Source organism: Vanessa cardui, chromosome 20 (genome assembly GCF_905220365.1).
Source record: "Vanessa cardui chromosome 20, ilVanCard2.1, whole genome shotgun sequence".
In the NCBI taxonomy this organism is placed as follows: domain Eukaryota; kingdom Metazoa; phylum Arthropoda; class Insecta; order Lepidoptera; family Nymphalidae; genus Vanessa; species Vanessa cardui.
In genome coordinates, this window is record NC_061142.1 from 7,135,732 (window position 1) to 7,156,217 (window position 20,486).

General features: G+C 33.1%; 1 protein-coding gene across 3 annotated transcripts; it reads left to right on the top strand.

Annotated features, from left to right (window-relative positions):
- The first annotated feature begins 137 nt into the window (after positions 1 to 137).
- LOC124538244 (zinc finger FYVE domain-containing protein 26 homolog) lies at positions 138 to 20,275 on the top strand. 3 transcript variants are annotated; one of them, XM_047115232.1, is made up of 17 exons: positions 138 to 297; positions 618 to 700; positions 1,082 to 2,741; positions 2,821 to 2,939; positions 6,328 to 8,037; positions 8,150 to 8,248; positions 8,371 to 9,183; positions 9,548 to 9,819; positions 11,150 to 11,284; positions 11,648 to 11,775; positions 12,259 to 12,665; positions 13,046 to 13,516; positions 14,378 to 14,606; positions 16,275 to 16,569; positions 17,474 to 17,608; positions 18,654 to 18,780; positions 19,333 to 20,275. In XM_047115232.1, the coding sequence occupies exons 2-17, from the start codon at positions 635 to 637 to the stop codon at positions 19,501 to 19,503; spliced, it is 6,837 nt and encodes a 2,278-aa protein (XP_046971188.1). In that variant the 5' UTR covers positions 138 to 297; positions 618 to 634; the 3' UTR covers positions 19,504 to 20,275. The 3 variants fall into 3 exon arrangements, with proteins under 3 accessions (XP_046971188.1, XP_046971190.1, XP_046971189.1); XM_047115234.1 differs by having other exon boundaries at positions 18,670 to 18,780; XM_047115233.1 differs by having other exon boundaries at positions 143 to 297; positions 603 to 700.
- The last annotated feature ends 211 nt before the right edge of the window (positions 20,276 to 20,486 follow it).

Below are 20,486 nucleotides of genomic sequence, written 5' to 3' on the forward strand. Positions count from 1 at the left end.
TATTACAGCCTTTAGTAATTTATCTATATAATAATAATAATTATCTATATGTTAATTTTTTTAATGAATAGCCTTGTATTCAGGGCCATTAAATATATTTAAAAAATAATCACTTGTTACCATTTGTCAAATGTCAATATAAACTTAATAATTGACAGCTTGTGTTAATTTTTTTTGTTTATGTAGAATTGTAAAGTGACTTCAAAAATAAACAATTTTTGGTTACAAGTTGTGTGTATTTTTAATGTCAATGTAGATTTTATATTTTTGTATACCTTGTTATGTTCTTAATGTAAGGTAAGAATAATACACCATTTCATCAATCTTTTGTTAAGATTTTGTTGACGGTTATATATTCTTATTGAATTACGTATATGAATTATTTCCTACATTGAACAGACTGTCTGAATTCTTAGTTTATTAAATTTAACTCTAAAAATTAATTAAAATACTTTGAATATTAATTTAATAAAGTTATTTACTGTACAATGATAAAAATGTAAAAGTTTTTGAAGTGAGTACAATAAAAAGTAATGGTAGGTAGCTCATAATGCAATAAATGAATGAAGTATTATATAAAAATAAATGTATTTGTTATGTAGTGATAGATTTTTTAGAATAATCACCTATTACAATGAAGGAAGACGAGTTAAAATATACACTCCGCCTATTGGATAACTTAACTGAAGAAGTATTTGAGGTAAGTTAAAATGCAGTACATATTAATAATATGTTATTCAAATAAATTGTGTCTTGCTAATAATAAAACAGTGATAGATACACATGTACATGCTATTTCCATAGCAACTTAAGTATAAACAGATTTATTTGTTAAATATGGTGAATCAAGTGTAGGACAACTGGGTGGCCTTAGGTATTACAAGCATAATCATTGGTAGAGGTTTTCAATAATATTGCAAATAGTGTGTCACTTATAAAACCATCTTGTTTATATATTTGGTTTTTGTGTAATTACATGATTTCTCAGATTTCAAATAAAGAATTGGTGTAGTGTTTTATTGTTACAATTTTTTTTTATACTTATATTCTAAATGTATCTGAGTGAAATATTTTATTCCAGGAAATATTACAAGTTTACTATGATACCGAAGAATCTAAACCAATTGATAACATATCCAGTCAAGCTCTAGAATTCTTAAAAAAAAATTTAACAAGCAATCCAGTTACAACCTCAACAATTCTAAATTTTTTACAAACTCATATACATGATGAAACAATTTTGTACAAAATACAACTTTTATATTTGGAAGTATTAAAATCTGAACTATCAAACAATTCCCCAGAGAAAGTTATTACAATATTATCATTAGCGAGATGGGATGATAAGATACAACCTCAATTAATTAATGATATTTTCAATCATTTCTCTGATGATATATTTAGACAACATAGAAAGCAGATCCTGATCAGCTTAGTTACCCATGGAAAACCGGAACTTATTAATATAGCCTCAGATCTCATGCACAGAAATGAATCACAGAAGCATTTTAAATTAACGGCAGAATACATGATAGAGCTTTGTTACCAGGACAAAACGCATTGGCTGTTGAAAGCCGCTCAGATTTATAAACAACAACTGAATGATATGAAAAATGTTACATTCGAAATAAATAACTTCACGAAACAAATTCTCATAATGGTATTAATTGATCTCACAAACTGCCCCGAGACGTACGACTTGCCTTCATTAGTTAATCAGTTGACAAACATATTTTCGATACTCGATACATACACGACGACGGATCGACAATTGCAATTCTATATGACCGAGATTAAAAGAGAATTGACAGTCATCAAATTTTGCCTCGAAAACAATTGTAAAATTATGACGACATCGATATTTAGTCAGGTTTTAAGTCAGAGTGCCTTAACGGTAATATCCCAGGTTTGCAGACTGTCCAAAGTGGACCGGTACAAAGTGTCCAGGTTGTTGAATACGAACAATGAATTCATAACAGAACTCTTGTCCCATAACAACAAAAACAACCCAGAGAAAATCAACCAAAGTATCTCGAACTGGGATATTTCCACTTATAATAGTTACTGTGCAATAACAAAGGTTATAGATACAATATTAAATACATCCGAAGGTATTGAAAACACGCAAGAAATGAGTACATCACTCGATGACATCAAACGTCTAGTCTTATCAATTCAACCTTTGCAATATTGTATCGAAGCTATAGAAACTATATTCTCTTGTTTATTTTTGAGATATGAATATTTCTCATGCTACGAACACACCCAAGACTACCCATGCGGGACGCATTCAGAATGTTCCTACTTCTATTCCAAAAAGCAGAACAAGTATCCGAAAAATATGAACAGTTCGAGCACAGGTTTCCTGTGCAACTCTTTGACAACTCAAATTATTTTGAATACTCTTAAATTATGCATAGAAACGTTATGGGAGAGAGACGTTAACAATATAAAAATGGACGATCAAAATACATCGTCGCGTTTAAAGAAATTGACGAATGTTATCAATCATTCCATTTGGAAAATGCAACTCGTGTCCACACTTTCACCTGACACGAGTCCCGTACATCTCAAACTATGTCTAGATTACGTTGAGGTGGATGAGAGTAGTGAAGATGAAGATCGTGAGTCCGATCAAAAAGTTGTTAGAAAGAAGCCTAAAATTAGACGTCGACACACGAATCCTAGGCCCGAAGTTGATCAAGCTATGCTTACATCCACTGTCTCAGCTTCCGAAGAGAGTAAGTTATACTACGCACACGAAATAAGAGTTAATTATTAACTTAAACTCAAAAACTAATAAACTTTGTATATTTCCAGCGTGTTCTCTAAAAAAGAACACTATAGATTTCATTTCAATTATGCTGGCGAAGCCGAATTGTCTAGTAGCTCTGGCGTTGTATCAAAATGATTTTTCTAAAGCAAATCAAATATTAGAGGTATGTCAAAAATATTTAATTCAATAATTTCGCTTGTGTCCATATTATATACATAATATTCACCTAATTTGCATCTAGAAAGACAATAACGTATTAAATAATATAGTTTTTTTTTTTTTAAATACATACAGGTTGTAGACTAAATTGTTCTGATCAAGTGTTCAAGCTTTTCATAACAATCCCTTTCATTGTCACTTGGCTCGTAATAAATCACGCCTCCCCTGTGTCTAAACACTCCTGGAGGATTAGTTTCTAAAAATATTTTAGCCTCTTCGATCATTTTATTTGGTTTGAAGAAATTACAAAGCAAACAACAGCAGCACCAACCTGGAAATAAATCATTAAGAAAAGCTAAAAGTAATTTCATCAGCCATAAAAAATCATACACTTATTTCTCTCGTACGAGTTAACGTTAATCCATTCTAAAAAAACTCATTCAAAATTTATTATCATTCGAAGAAGGTAGGAATATTTTTACAATTTCACAATTAAAACATCGAGTATAGAGTTTAGTTGGCCGGTAAAATGTTGGAAGCTTTTCGAAATGTAAAGTAAAGTAGTAAAGTAACAGCCTGTAAATTTCGCACTGCTGGGATAAGGCCTCCTCTTCCATAAGGAGAGGGTTTGGAACATATTCCACCACGCTGTTCCAATGCGGGTTGGTGGAATGCACATGTGGCAGAATTTCTATGAAATTAGACACATGCAGGTTTCCTCACGATGTTTTCCTTCACCGCCGAGCACGAGATGAATTATAAACACAAATTAAGCACATATATATAGTGGTACTTGCTGGGTTTGAACCCGAAATCATCGGTTAAGATGCACGTGTTCTAACCACTGGGTCATCTCAGCTCGAAATGTAAAAATTAATAAAAACGCTAATTAGGTACATACTTAATTGTAACGGTTATGTATATGATCTACCTGTATCTACACCGTTAAGTTAAAAACTATATCTACAGTCGCTTGTGGCTAATTTCTGACAGTAATATTTTATTACGATATAAGGATACTGTTTGAAGAAATACCTTTTGTACACCACAAAGGGATCGCTAGGGCTAAGTAGACGAGAAACCATATTTTTAGAATTTCCGATAAACGCTGAGGTCGTAATTTATTTATCTGTCTCTGTATTCTCATGTCATTGAGAAAACACTTGCTTGGCCGTACGGATGTTTTGTTTTTAAGAATGTAATTCAAAATTGGTAAGATTTCTGCAAAAAATAAATGTTTATTATTGTGAAAACTATAGGCACCGATCGTTTACCTACTTCTTCTTTTTCTAAAATTCTTCAAAGTTAATAATTACTTTTTTCCTGACTGCCAGTAACATTCGATTTCAGTATTTCATCTCCAAAGTAATATTCGGCGAGGAAATTGTCATATTCATAAAAACCATTAAATTCTAAAAAAGTAATGATTTATTTATAATACGTTAACTGTTGAAGTCGATTCATTTGTACATCTCTAAACTTAAGTATTATCATCATTTCATCTTCACTTATACAAACGCAACAACTACATTTTTAGTTATTTTTTTTTTAATGTAATTGGAAGTTGTTTACTACTGTATCAAAACCTTTACTACAGACAATAGTGCTGTGAGAATTATTAACCATTCATGATATCGCCACCAACCTTGGCAACTAAGATGTTATGTCCCTTATGCGTATAGTTCCACTGACTCGCTCACCCTTCAAACCGGAACACATCAATATGAGTATTCTGTTTGACGGTTGAATATGTGATCCTTTCTCCGAATGCAATTGTAGTGGAAATTCTAGTGGACTTTAAATCAGTTTACTTACAAAAAAAAATAATTAGTAAATTATTTTAAAACTTATATTAAGTCCTTTATAGTATATTTTGCGTATGCTATCATCAGATATTAATGTCACTGAATAACAAACTAAAATGAAATGTGATTGATAAATTAGTTATTATTCAAATATTGTTTTTGTAAATGGAGATAACATTCTCATATGAACAGGCATTAATTCCTAAGTGCTTTTCTTCGAGACGTTCTAACGAACAAGACAAACAGCAATTAATATTCAATTTTTAGCTGACAAAACGCATTACGATACTTTATTTTAATACCGAATTCTATTTACAAAAACACAATACATACTTAGATATAGAGCATTCAAAATCAAAGTACAGATACTTGATTCAAGTGCCTACTTGAAGTTGAAGGCTTTTTACGAGCACTTTCAATTGGCTTACTGCAAGAACTCATTAAAAGAAAAAAATGCTAATGAAATTACGAAATTGTAACAGAAATTCAGATTATATATTATTGATGTATAATTTATATCAATATTACTTGTATATTGAATAAATAATAACAATGCTGTCTAAATAATCTGAAAAATTAATAAAAGGTAAACGTAGCTATAAAGTATATTTAGTAAAGGCTGTTCTTTTTTTTAATTTTGTATAAATAGATCATATTTCAATTTATTCAAGATATTCTAATTACATAGCATTGAGTTCTACAATTTAATATGAATATTCATAAAACGAATTAATGAAGTACCAGGAGAATTATTTTGTAAGCAAAGTCTCGAAAGTCATTGCAGAATATGATCATGAAATATTTGAGTTATTAATATTCGTTTTAAATTGGCATGAATTCATAGAAATACGGAGTGACTTCTTACAGAATAGTGCTGTAAATAGTAATACGTAATCATTAAGACAAACATAAGTAAATAAAATCAATGTCAAAAGTCAAAACTATTTCCGTGATTTCGCAATATTCCGGTTCGTATTTATCGGTAAGAAGTCATTGCCCTGCGCGTAACTTCAACCGTTGACATAGAGATAATTAAAACACATTTTTATTGTAATAAAACATAATGCATATGCAATATGCAAAAGCACGCACACTTAGATAAAGGCACGTATCAAATGTGTAAACAGTTGCCTATTGATAAAGCTGAAGTAATTGAATACGGTGCATCATGCATTGCTTTTGAGATAGCTTTGTATATCTAAATGTATAATAACAAGTATCAATAATCTCAACCGCTTAGAACGCTATTGTCTTTCATTCTGATATACAAACAAATATAATTTTATTTTTATTACAAAAATATACCACTTTTCAATAGATGGTCGTCATTATTTCTCCATCCTTCATTATTGTTATTTGTAACTTTGTTATCCGATAAATTATCAAATAATCTGCCGGTTTCAGCGATAACCATACTGCCTTTAAAAAAACATAGTAATATATTAATAAAACTAAGTATAAATATTGTTTTATGCAAAATGACATGTATTATCATGTCATATTATTTGTCAATTGCTTTAACACTATTGAGATATATTTAGCTTTCATATTTTGATTTAATAAAAATATATAAAACCTACTTTTCAGATGTTCGATTTATCTGACTCGGAAATTGCCACAGAAGTTACGTTCACTGAACAACTGAGGCATTTGATTGCAAAGATAAAAAATATAATATGCTATCGAGATTGCTCCCGATATCCCTCGAAAGAATTATCTGCACTTTCTGTTGTATCCACAGAAGTCATGGGACTCGTGGAAGGGTTCCTAGCTTCGAACAGAGCTCCGAATTCTTTCGATATAATCGAGTTAGGAGCTCGTCATCCGCATTTACAACTTTATAGCCATCAAAATGCTCCATTCATTAATGCTGTCGATATACTGCTTAGTAGCGGACTCAATAGAGAGATTACCTACGGATTAATTAATGTGGTCGAAAGAAAGCTTGCGGAAGTTAGATGCAGTACAGATGTCATGGCGGTGAAGAAAACTAATTATATACGATTTGTCGAGGACATCGCTAGTGTAACTTTCGAAATATTCGGTAACACAGATAAATCGTTTGATTTCGTCGACAATGTTTGCGAATTAATCACAGATTGTCGCATCCCTATTAAACATAAGGAATTTTGTAAATTAAACCAGCTGTCCAAAGAGCTCAGACAATGTTGTTTCGACTTAGCCGAAATTGTAACACCTAATAAATCGAAGGATCTAGATGAAAATTCATTACAAAAATATCATCAAATTTATATGAATGTCGTCGCTGCTTCAGACAAAGATCTATGTAACATAAACGAAGTTTCACGTCACGGTACCAAGAAAGCAAGAGTACATTACCTAAGGAAATGTTACATGTATTCGAAATCCGTGTCACAATTGGAACAGGAAGATAAGGTTAATGAAACGTCCATAGATGCGCCATACTTCTCGGTATTAGAAAGACAATTGCATGATATATTTGGAAACATGATAAATAATAAAGAATTACCAATAACATACTTGGAACCAATATGCAAGAAATTAAATGTGAATTTGATTCCGAAACTAATTCTTAACTTTTGTCCGTCTATAACATTAGCGGGCCCGTTGAGGGAGGCAAGTGAGGAAAGTTTCAACAATCTTCTACAGGTCGTGTATGATTTGAAAAATTCGGAAGAAAAACTGTTTATTGAACCAATGACTGATTTTGCGCCTTTACCTCGGACCCCAGATCCTCAGTGTCTAACCTACATTGTCTTACATAATTGGGTACTCGCGCATATTATCAGAAAAATTCATCCAACTTTAAGCGAAAGTAGTACACAGCAAAATATAGACGCGCGCACGAAACATCTTAATAAATACATGGATCTAGAAAGATTCAACTGTACCAAAGCTTTGTTCGGAGGTAATAAATGCTTAGCGTCACTTCATACAATAATAGACTTAGACAAATTGTTCTTGTACTTACCACAATTACTGGAGTCTGGTAAGACTCTACAATGCCTGAAAATATTGGATGCCCTGTCAGAACGTCAACTCATGTGCAGTGCAAATTTAATGAATATCCGGGACTTGATATTGTTCAAAATAGCTACTAATCCAAAGGTCCACTATAACTGGAAATATTGCCAGTATTTAAAATGCCCCGATTTGAAGTTAGATCTCATACTTAACAACTTATCAGCCTGGCCGGCGGAGGGAGCTCTTGAAGCTATAAACTACCTAAGATTTAGCTTAGATAATAGTCTGATAGACGAAAGTTTGTATGAAAAATGTACAGATTGGGTCGTCAAAATACCACTTTATGAGCAGGTAAATAAGCAACTCAATAAATATATAAAAAAATAATCTATGGGTACTGTATTATTGTTTGAAATTAGTTTCTGTAATAGTCAATGAGAAATACATTATTTTTATCTTACAGATATCCTCCATAATGGGAACTAATCATTGGTATACAATTTATGAGAAATCTATGGAAAATCCCGAGAATATAATCGAAGTCCTTATGGATAGCCAACAGGTATTGCATGCGATAAAAACAGATATATTTAGATAATTTATTTTGGGCTATGGAATTGTTAGATGGCCATTTCTTCCGAAATTATGGGATTTTATCTAATTAAGTTTTGTTTATTGTTGCAGTTTAAATTATGCTTAGAATGGGCTGATGTTCACGAGGCTTCGGATTATATGAAAAATCTAATCGTGGTTAATCTTTTACGCCAACTATTTGAATACACCAGTCAGGCAACGCCGACCTTAGTCCGTGAATTGCTCGCAAGGTTACCGAAAACTCAAGCAATGGACTTGGTTTCAGAAGAGATATCAAAAATCAGAAATATTGAAATCTTCCAAGTCTGCATTGACTTCGTTTCTGCCAATGCGACAGTTTGGAAAACATTTGAAAATATTAAAATAGGTTTTCAAATTATGCTCGAAATCGAAGCGAATTCGAGGCACCTGTTCTGGGACTTAATAGAAAAACCTCTGATAATGATCGAACAACTGTTAATGAATGCAAAGCTCGAAATGTTGGTTCAAATAATAAACAAAATCGCACCAACACTTAAAAATGATATAAATGGCGATAATCTTTACTACAACATAAAATCGATTGATACGTTATTGATCTCGCGTAATTCTGTGGATGCCTTGTTAAGGTATTACGCGGAGAAAGCATTAGATATGAAAAACCCGAGACACGCGTGTCCTACACCCCCGAAACCTTGGGACGATTCGTTGTTGCAGTCCATAGATTCGATTAATATAGAAGCCACATCGAAACCGTTCGTGATGCCGGAACACGTACCTACAAAGGAACAGTGGGTAGAGGATTACACGGCGGACAGGTGTATGGTCTGCAAAATATCGATATTCTCAATGATTATACGCAGACATCACTGCAGACGGTGTGGTAGGGTAGTGTGTCAGGGTTGTTCAAGGAATAAAATGCAGGTACAGTTTTTTCTTTACTTCACGCTGGTATTCCAAACAATACAATAAATGATATCATTCATTATACTAATAACTTTACTTTTATTTTGGTATCATTACTTAAAGAAGAAACATACTAGAATTTGCTTAAAAGTTCTCATTTATATTAATGTGGACATAATATTATCCTACTGAGTAAATTACACATATTAATATCTTAGATATTGTCTTAGGCAATATTATTTTGCATTACGATTAAATATTTTTATTTATTTCCTTTTTTTTGACAAATGGCGTCGAAGTCTATTAATTTCTGACGAATTATATCAACATCACCATGTATTTGACAATAGATTCTATAACAGATATGTTTGTTTACTTAAAGGTACCGACATACCCCAGTGGCGTTAAGTTCCGTGTCTGCGACGATTGTTTCACGCAAACAATGAATAAGAAATCTAGTTCCGAACGGGAAAACATGATGCTAAGCAGCAACTCGGATACCGGTAGCGCCACCACTTGTATGGACTGGTGTCTTTCTACGAACTCAAAGAAGAATGATGCGGTTAGAACGGAGTTTAGTTACGAGTTCACGCCTAACGTCACTCTCTGTCTATCGATTATGAAGATGCATACGATCAACTTGGACTATCCGAGGCTAGTATTAAAAAGTCTCTTATGTATAAAAATAATGACCCTTTTGTGCCTATTTGTCGATAACTGATCCATAAACTATTGGGTAGGTTAATACATGATGTTAACCAATAAACAATGTCTGTCCACTCTGTCTAAGCGTCAATTTTATATAAGCAAATTTTTATTGCTATCCCGTGCTTCTTTCAATTATATCTTTACTCAACAACAGCCTGTAAATTCTCACTGCTGGGCTATTGGCCTCCTCTCCCTTTGAGGAGAAGGTTTGGAACATATTCCACCACGCTGTTCCAATGCAGGTTGGTGGAATACACATGTGGCAGAAATTCTATGAAATTTGTCACATGCAGGTTACCTCACGATGTTTTCCTTCACCGCTAAGCACGAGATGAATTATAAAGACAAATTAAGCACATGAATCAGCGGTGCTTGCCTGGGTTTGAACCCGCAATCTTCGGTTAAGATGCATGCGTTCTAACCACTGGGCCATCTCGATTCTATATCTATATCTTTACTCGGCCATTGCAATTCGAACACTTTTTTCATTTATAATTTTATGAAGACCATACGACAGTCAATTTAAGTAAAACTGAGTCGTGGGTATTAAATTTTAGTTGTTATTAACGGGGCAAAATGGTTCTCTATCACGAATGGGTGTACCACGGGGTTCAATTTTAGGATCTCTGTTGTTTGTACTATCTGCAAACGATTTACCTTATTTTGTAAATAAGTCTTGACATTGTACTGTTTGCAGATAATACATCTCTTATTTTTAAACGAACTTGTTAGTAAAATAAATAACAATACAGTTGAGAACGTTGCATTTAATTTGAGATAAATAATCTAGACCTAAATTCAAAACGACTAAGTGATATTTTCTCCGTCAAATGTCAAGTTAAATTCCTTGTCCAATGTCCTTCTGCGGTTATTTTGAACAATTGTTTATTAGAAACAGAAACATTTCTGAAATAATGGTAAAGTTGAAATATTGACAATCCAAAAATGCTTTATCGTAAATTTCACTTGAATAAAACACATTTGTTTTTAGTTTTTTGCAGTGGCTTTATTACAATATTAACAGTATGTGGTCGTCATATTATTATTATTCATGCATTCGGGTTTAATTACGTTATTTTACCGATGGGTACTACAAACACTAATAAAAAGTTTTGGTTACGGATATAAACCTAGGGATGCAACTCTAGCTGCGATGCGGTTCATGACGATAGAAACCCTAGTTCGAATAATGCCGATGATTCCGCAAAATAATAGCAAATGAAACCGTATTTGTTGGTTATAATTACTGAAATGGTTGTGTGATTAATTCCATCAGGTTTCTTCTCGACCGAAGTGATGAGGTTGCACGGGAACTCGCAAACGGAGGTGACTCGAGATTACTGGTACGAGCGAGACGATCACTTCTGCTTGCGGCCGCTGAGCTGTATTCGCGAGCTCCGAATGAAAAATCGTAAGTAAATATTTTTCCTTTTAAATTGTTTTATATTAAATTAAAAAAAAGTTTTTGTTGTCAGTATGTGCGCAATAAACTCCAAAACTATTGAACGGATTTTCATGCGGTTTTTATTAATAGACAGAGGTATTCGTAAGGAAGGTTTCGGTATATGATTTGTTAAGGTGTTTGTGTAAACAAGTTGAAAAAGAACGACAATTATTAAACATATCCGAAAAAATCAACAGAAAAATATTAAAAAAAACTTGTGTCCAGTGTCCACTCGTGCGAAGCCGGGACGCTCGGTCAGGATAGATAACATCAATAATAAGCAACTTAAGTAATTGGTAGCGATATAGTATGTGGTTTGTGTGCGCGCAGTGCGGGCGCGCGCGTGTGCGAGACGGGCGCCGCGCACGCCGCGCGCTGCCTGGCGCACGCGGACGCCATGGCCACGCTCGTCAAGCACCAGGCGCACCATCTCGTGCCGCACCAGGGCGCGCATCCCAGTGAGTACCTCTTTCTCTCTCTCTCTCTCATCGCTCGCTCTCTCTCGCTATCTCTATCTCTGATGGGCTTGGGAGGACTTCATAATTTTACTATCTGTCTATAAAATTGTATAATTTTAAAGAATTTTCTAGGAAACAATATGTATTTATACATATTGAAAATTGATATCTGATAATACTTTTTCATTAAAACTTAAAATTAGTATTTTTTTACAGTTAAATGAAGCAGTTATATTAAAACTATAGGTAATTATTTAAATGTACCTCTAACGGTACGATAGGTATAGATTCGGTTACAGTTTCAGATAGATTTCAGTTTCGTATATCCGATAGTTTCAGTTGCAATTATGGAGTCCCATAACCAGGGATTTCCAGTATAGTTACAACGAGTTTAATAGTAGTTCTTAATTAACTATAATTATATATCACTATATTATAGTCACTAATAATTAACTATCGTCCCTAATTAACTAAGTTCTTTAGGTCAGATTGTCCGTTCTTTGCTGGAAGCGGAGAAATGGGAGCTGGCGTTGGAAATAGCGACGAAATCGGGCCTCCCTCGAAACAGCGTCCTCGCCGCGTGGGGCAAGGCGTGTCTCAAAGCAGGATGTTTCAAAGAAGCGCGGAGAAAATTCGCTCTTTGTTTCAAGAACGCGCCAAACGTCTGCCTCGATGTACAGGAAGAATTAGAATATGGGAAGGAAGCTTCGGAATCACATTTTGTCAATAGAAAATTGCAATTGAGATCAGAGAGATCTATTTCCGTGTCAAGTATTCAGTCCGAGAGTCGCTCTCGGAGTAATCCGTTGTTGAATGAAATAATATCCATGTTGGAAGAGATGAACTACCCTGTCAACCAGCTACTGTTGGATAAGGCGGAAACTATAAAAGTAAGATTATTAAACAAATAAATGTTAATATTAATTTTTATACATTGTAACTCAGTGGTGGGTACACTTGCTCCAAATATAGGCTGTTTTTTTTTATTTCGTTACTAATTATATGTTATGAAATCGTAAGTACAATCATAAACAATGAATGAATCATAAATCAAAAAATACGGAAACATAGTTTGAAGGAATATTTCAGCCAGGCGTCAGAAATAAAGAGGTTTTTGATGTATGGCTGAAATACCTGACTTTCTAATATTCAAAATTTGCTTACTACAAAAATAATTAAAATAAATTAATGTCATTCAATTTGCCGTCCATCCAATACCGCCTCGCGATTACTCTGCTGGTAATAACTAATTTATACATACATTTTACAGACGACAAATGAAAAACTATCAACAATGAACACAAGCAAGAAGAAGATATCTCTAACGGAACCGGCGTTAAACATAATGCATACTCTGGCAAGTGTCAAAAAGATAAAACAGGGTGATTACAGCGATTTCCAAACGGCAACCGTTCAACCGAAGAAGTCGCTAGCCCAAGGTCTCTTAAGAAGAAACAATAACCACAGCGAACCAAAAACGGACCACCAGAATAAGAAACTGGACCCGTTCTTTTATAAAGAATGCGTCTACTATCTCAGTAACTACGGTTCGCACGTCGCGAATATAATGTTCTTCATGAAACACAGCAACATGAGTGAAGTGATCAGGTATTGCTACGACGGTATGGTTGACAAGGAAACCTTCACGGAATCCGTTTATATGGAATGTTTAAAGAAGGACAAAGTTAATGATCTTTTGAAAGCTATGAGTGACATGGATTCTACCCTTGAAATGTGGTCGGTAAGTGTAATATATTTGATTTTTTTAGAGAATAATACTTGATTTATAAATGAAAGAGGTGGAAAGAGAGATTGAATGAATGAATGAGAATGTAAATTTGTTATCATTTAAATTAATGAAAATTACTTTTATATTATGTTGAAACTGTGAAAATAAAGTCCGTTATCGTTTTTTATACATAGTAAACTATAATACAAATTAAATATTTCTAGAAACTACAAATAAACACTTCAATTTTCAAATTCTAACATTCCAATTTTTTCACGGATAATTTATACCTTGCGGTAAGACTGTCAGACGGCCTGTCAGATTAATGCTTACTATTCATCTCCTTAGCGTCGTAACGCTGTATTACACACACATATATGTACCTACCAAGCTTTCTCAGTAAATGGCATTATCGAAGTAAAAATATAATTTAAATCAAATACCTGAAGAGTTTTGAAAATAATTCTGCGGTGTTATAAAATTAATGTATTTTTAGCAAAAAGCAAATAATTAAATTAAAAAAATAAAACTACTCAAAATTAAAAGGTTTCTTATTTATAATCAATTTAACAATTAAACTTAAATACGAATGAAAACAAAACTATTAAATCTCTCATAAGAATATCTTTAAATCAACAAACAAAACTTTACAAAAATGTTCTAGCAATTATTATTCTAATAAACACACAAAAATATAGAACAAAGATTAGGACTACAAAAAAGGTCTCGTCAACGTCTGTACGTTACGAGTGCACAAGAAAAAGTGTCCGATCCCCCCTCTGTCATGCTCTTTTATAGTTTTACAATAGTAGGACACGTGACCACAACACCGGTGATGTTTTTATCGCTATCAGTATGTAATAATACTTTCAGGAGTACATCATGCACATATGTCGGACTCTAGAGGTGACGAAGAGGCTGGAGGCGCTGTACGCGCTGCAGTGCGGCACGGGGCAGCACGCGCGCGCCTCCGCGTCGTGCGCGCTGCTGTACTCGCGCCCCGTGCCGCCCGCCAACCCGCCCTTCGCGGCGCTGCTGGCGCGCCAGCACCACCTCAGCGCGGCCCTGCACCACCTCAGCCAGTGCGTACCCGTCACCAACAGTGAGTCGCCTATAATAATAATAATAATTCATTTATTTTCAGACAATAATAGTCCATATTTGTATAGGAGCTGAGATGGCCCAGTGGTTAGAACGCGTGCATCTTAACCGATGATTGCGGGTTCAAACCCAGGCAAGCACCACTATATATATATATGTGCTCAATTATGTTTATAATCCATCTCGTGCTCGGCGGTGAAGGAAAACATCCTGAGGAAACCTGCATGTGTCTAATTTCATCGAAATTCTGCCACATGTGAATTCCACCAACCCGCATTGGAACAGCGTGGTGGAATATGTTCCAAAAACCCTCTCCTTAATGGAAGAGGAGGCCTTATCTCAGCAGTGGTAAATTTACAGGCTGTTACTTTACTTTACTCTACTTTTATTTGTTAGTATACAATTTAACTTATTCTATGCTAGTATTACATAATTAATATTTTTTTATTTATTATTATTAAGTTCTCAGAACATGTAGTTCAGTGAATCTCCTGTACAAGTCTGAGTCCATTCTTTTACTAATTAAATTCAAATTTTTATTCGAGCTTTCTCGAACACGCCGTACTAATGACGCTACCTTTTTGCGCATAATAGCATAAAAGTCATTAACTCTAGATTCAGCAAACATAGCTGAAGCACTGCAATGTCGAGGAAGCCAGAAAAAAAAGCCAGGCTATACCTGTTGACTTCCACGCAGGATATATTATTTTAAAAAATTGTATTAACTAACATGACTGTACTTTTTTTTGAAATGTTGAAAAAGAGTACTAAGTTTCTTGCCGGTTCTTCTCGGTAGAATCTACTTTCCGAACCGGTGGTAGCTTCACTTAATTGTTATATGACGATTCAAAAGTGCTTGGAAAAGCCCACTTGAATAAAGTATATTTTGATTTTATGTTTATCATTCAATTATCGATCCGCTCCGGCTTCGCACGGGTTCAATGCTAATACTAAATACGCTACAGAATTATTCTTGTTTCTTTACTACATTGTCCATGTATTATAAACAAACATCTATCAAATCACTCTATCTATTCAAACAACCGAATCAAAATTTGTTGTGTAATTTTAAAGAGCTAAGCATACATAGGTACATAGCGGTAAACGACTTCGTTATATACGACCTCCGTGGTCGAGTGGTGTTTACACCGGTTTTCATGGATACGTCACTCCGAGGTCCCGGGTTCGATTCCCGGCTGAGTCAATGTAGATTATCAGTTTTCTATGTTATCTTGGGTCTGGGTGTTTGTAGTACCGTCGTTACTTTTGATCTTCCATAACACAAGTGCTTTAGCTACTTACATTGGGATCAAAGTAATGTATGTGATGTCTCATATTTATATTTATTTATTATACTATGTAATGATAACTTACAAAAATAACAAAATTATTTAATTAATGTTACGTCAGTGAATACCATTTTTTTATGATTTTGTTACGATGTTTGCAGGTAAATTGATCCCTGTAATATTGAATCCTCCCCTAAAATATTCTACAGTTATATATCAACAAATATTAGGCTGCGTATGTTGGGAACACATCTAACACGCTCCCCCCTAATAACATAGAGAATACTTATGCTAACCTATAGAATGCTAATTTTCATTATTATTATCTGTGTTATTATTTTTATAACTATTGGATTTAATGTTTATATTTTTTCCCACAGAAGTAAATGATCCAAGATCAATACAATTCAATCTTGACAAAACAACCATAGACAATCTCATGACGACGATGTCTCGTCAAATCGAGTTGGCGAAATATTTAGCAGCCAGTGAAGCGAGCGGCAGGTTAACAGAGAAAGTAGTCACTGACGTCATACCGGTACATAGCGGACGAAGGGAAGAAAATGATCTAAGGCCGTTGACTCTATTTGGTTCGACCACAGATAAAATAAGAATCGTTGCTATAGTATTGGCTACTGGGCAGACCATAGAGGGTGGATTTGAATTGGCTTTCAAGTAAGTTATAGTAAATATCAAAGTATCTTGTCATGCTGATATGTGTGTGTTTCATTCAATAACAAACAATATCACAGAAGCACTAATCAATTCCTTGTTAATTATATCTTTGTTTATTTACGACTATAACTTGGTCAAATATAATGTTACTTATATCAATATTTAATTGTAATACAATCAATGATATTCTAATAAACAGATATGTTATATCCATACTAAACAACAGAAAAAAGTGTGCCGCGCCGGGGACCGTTTATTTTAGTTTATTTTTACATTTCGTTAAAAGTAAAAACGATAGCTTGATAAAAACAATAAGTAAAAGGGATAACTAGATGTTTTAATTACGCAAAACGTATTACTACGTAATTATGATGTATTATAACGTATTACTACGTAAAACAACTAAAGGCAAACGTCCCAATTATGACGTTTTCTAGTCTTCACTTTTTGCGCGTTAATAACATATCTGTTTACAACATCATTGAATACAATTTATTAATTTCGGTGGAGCTCAGGCTCGTGAACAAGACATTCGTAGATAATGTCGAAATATCGAGGTCCACCGAACAAAAATAAAAAACATGGTAAATATCCCGCAATTAATAACTTTAGTAATAAAAATAACCATGTTAATTTAAAATCGTAATACAATTTACCTTAGATACACGTATATTAGGTAAGCACTTCGCCAGTGCTTAATATAATACTAAAGAACAGTATTAAACCTTTCAATCACAAATTAGTTTGAATTTTTTTCTTAGAATTTGTATTCGGACCGGCAAGTAAGCTAAGCTAAGTCTACCTCATGGTAAGAGGTAATAAGCAAAGACATTAGTACGGAAAGAAATATTAATCACCCTCAACGTATAAAAGCATCAGCGATAATATCAACCATTAATTACAGGATCATTAGTGAACACAAGTTGGACTCCATGAATATCTACACACACGTGGCAAAATATTTGGTGAACGCAGACCGGTTTATGGAAGTAAAGACGTTGGCGAAGTGCATTCGGACTTCAAAGGAAACCGCTGCCAAGTATGTAAAAAGTATTACAATATTAGTATAGCTTATAAGTTCACAGATCCAAGTGAAAGGCATAAAGTCTTTACCTCAAAATGCAATACAATTTTTTTTGGATTTCGGTCAGGAAAATGTTAGAGAAAAAAACCTTGATAAGCTTATATAAGATAAACTCGCCCGTCATATCAGATCCGATGGAAGGGCATCAGACACAATGGAGTGTCGCGATCTATATTACTAATTGAAGAACGAATGAAGATGAACAAACTTTATATTTACTCTTCCATGCATATGGTCTCGGCCAACAATATTGCTTCAAGTGGATTTCAAATATTGTTCACTTTGCTTTTGTTTTTTATTCCAACCTTTTTGAAATTTGTTATTGCTTTTTCTGTACTATGCTTAGAGTTTCTATGTTCTGGTGCATAAACTGTGTCTTATGGTCTCATACCATAATTATATGAGCTGATAATTATTTTTTCTATATATAGTATGACAAAATTCTTCCTTCTTGAATTTACTGGTTCCTTTGTTATTAAATATTATTACTTTATCTTTATTGGTGTTGAAGAAAATAATTCTTGATTTTAATACTTACTAAGCTTCTTCTGTGCTGAAAATGGGCGTATCACAGGGATAATAATAATAATAATAACTCTTTATAGTACACACGCTCTTTATAGTGCACTAAAAAAAAATTACATTCAATAACACAATATATAAAAAGAAGAAATGTACAACAGGTGGTCTTATCACTTAAGAGGGATCCATTTTAGGTCATTTTCTATATTCGTTGCTTTGTATATTAAATGTATATCTATGTGATATTGTATTATTGCTGATGATACTGTTGATTAGAAAAAAAAACTTATTTTAACAATGCATCATTAAAGATAATCAACAACGATTAATTTGGTTTGGAGCGTTAATAAAACAAATGTATAGTGAGTGTATAGCTTTAAATTGAATCTTCTAAAATCAGCAAAATAATTATTTAAATTTTGATGCCGTGCTAATCTCTATATAATTATTTGTTGAACTGTATGTTCGTGTTTTGTAGCCTGATGAGCGACCAGGTGCTGGAGGCGGGCGCGGGCGCGGTGGTGTCGCGCTGCGAGGCGCGCGGGCAGCTGCACGACGAGCAAGCCGAAATGCTCATCACGGACATCACCAGTGTCGCTGTTAAGGTGGACTATTTAGCTCCTTAAACCCTTACTACAATTCCTGTGATAAACTATTGTATAAGCCGTATAAGGCTGCTAAATTCTAAATAATCTTTGAATGTACAGCCTGTATAGCCTTCCAAACTTTCAACAATTTATAATACGCTTTTTATCTTTGAATATCTACAAATCCTGTATACAATTTGATATAGTAAAACTTGAACTTTATGATATCCTATGGAATGGTTACCTTTAAAGTGTCATAATATTTTAAATATAAATGGTTATTTTTATTATTAAAGTTATTCATTTCGGGATATTTACCATGTTTTTTATTTTTGTTCGGGAGCTCGATATTTCAACATTATCCACGAATGCCGAGACTTTAGTCTCGTGATCAAAATATCTTAAAATGAATAACTTTAAAGTGTCATATTTGATGGCTGCAATATTGCGTTTACTTTCAAATTAGAACAGTAATAAAATGTTTTTGGTTAAAGATAAATAAGATGAACTGAATTGGTGGGACCAACTATTATTAGTGAAATATAAATGATTACATTTGATTACCTACAGATCTCCTGCTATCTCGTTTGCCGTAATGTAAGCAGCGCTTACATACTGGCAGCAAAGCACGACCGCACTAATGACCTACGGAGAGTGTTGCAAGAAGCCGAAAGATTGGGTAACGACCAAGTGAGAAACGCTTGTCTCAAGCGACTGACATCTAAGAACTTACTCTTATAGCAATCTCTAAAACTAAATAGTAGAAATTGAAACTTATAACCAAAAATGTTATGATTATTTTATAGAACTCAGGACATTAAATAAATAATTTAGTGAAATAATCTCTCAATATTGTGAAGTACGATAATTATGTCTTTGACTGTTATATATTTTAATAGTAAACTAAGTCAATAGGTGCGATTCTCTATTGGGATGTGATAATTTATAATCTATTAAAGTGTATAACTATTAATCTTAACAATTTATATAGTAGAAATTATCTTTATTAATGGAATATTATAAAATGTTATAAATGCGAGCATTTTTTTCTTTGTTAAGTTGATTTATTAAAAATAACAAACATCGCTACTAATTATTATGTGTACATTCTCTTATCTAATTTGAAGGTATTAAAACACTTAATATCTTTGTTAATATGGAACAAGGATTATACAAGCAATATATTTATTCCTGTCAAAATAGTTAAAAGACTGTGCAAATGAACTAAACAATAATCATGAAAAGTTGTTAAATATTTTTGTACATAACTAAAATAATAAATAAACTATAAATTTTAAATTAATTTCATAAACAGCTATATTTTTATTATGATATGTATAAAATGTTTCAATGTCTCATAATATATATATTTGAAATGTTAAGATTGCTATTTTTATTTCATGTTATACTTTGAAAAGCTATTTAGTTGAATTATACTGTATTTCAATTTTATGTATTGGTCTCATGTTGTGATATATATAATAAGGTGAAGAATAAAATCATGATATTTTAACCCCTCTTTAATTTCCATGTTACCTTATAACTGTTTCTTTTTTTTAAATAAATTTTGATAAATTGTTTAATAAATATGTGTTCAATATTTTTGTTAAAGTACTATTGTAACATATAGCCCAAAAAAAAAAGTTTCCTTAAAAAGATATGTTTTTTTAACTTATACAAAAATAAATTAAATGAAAAAAATAAATAAAGGTGTATTAATATTA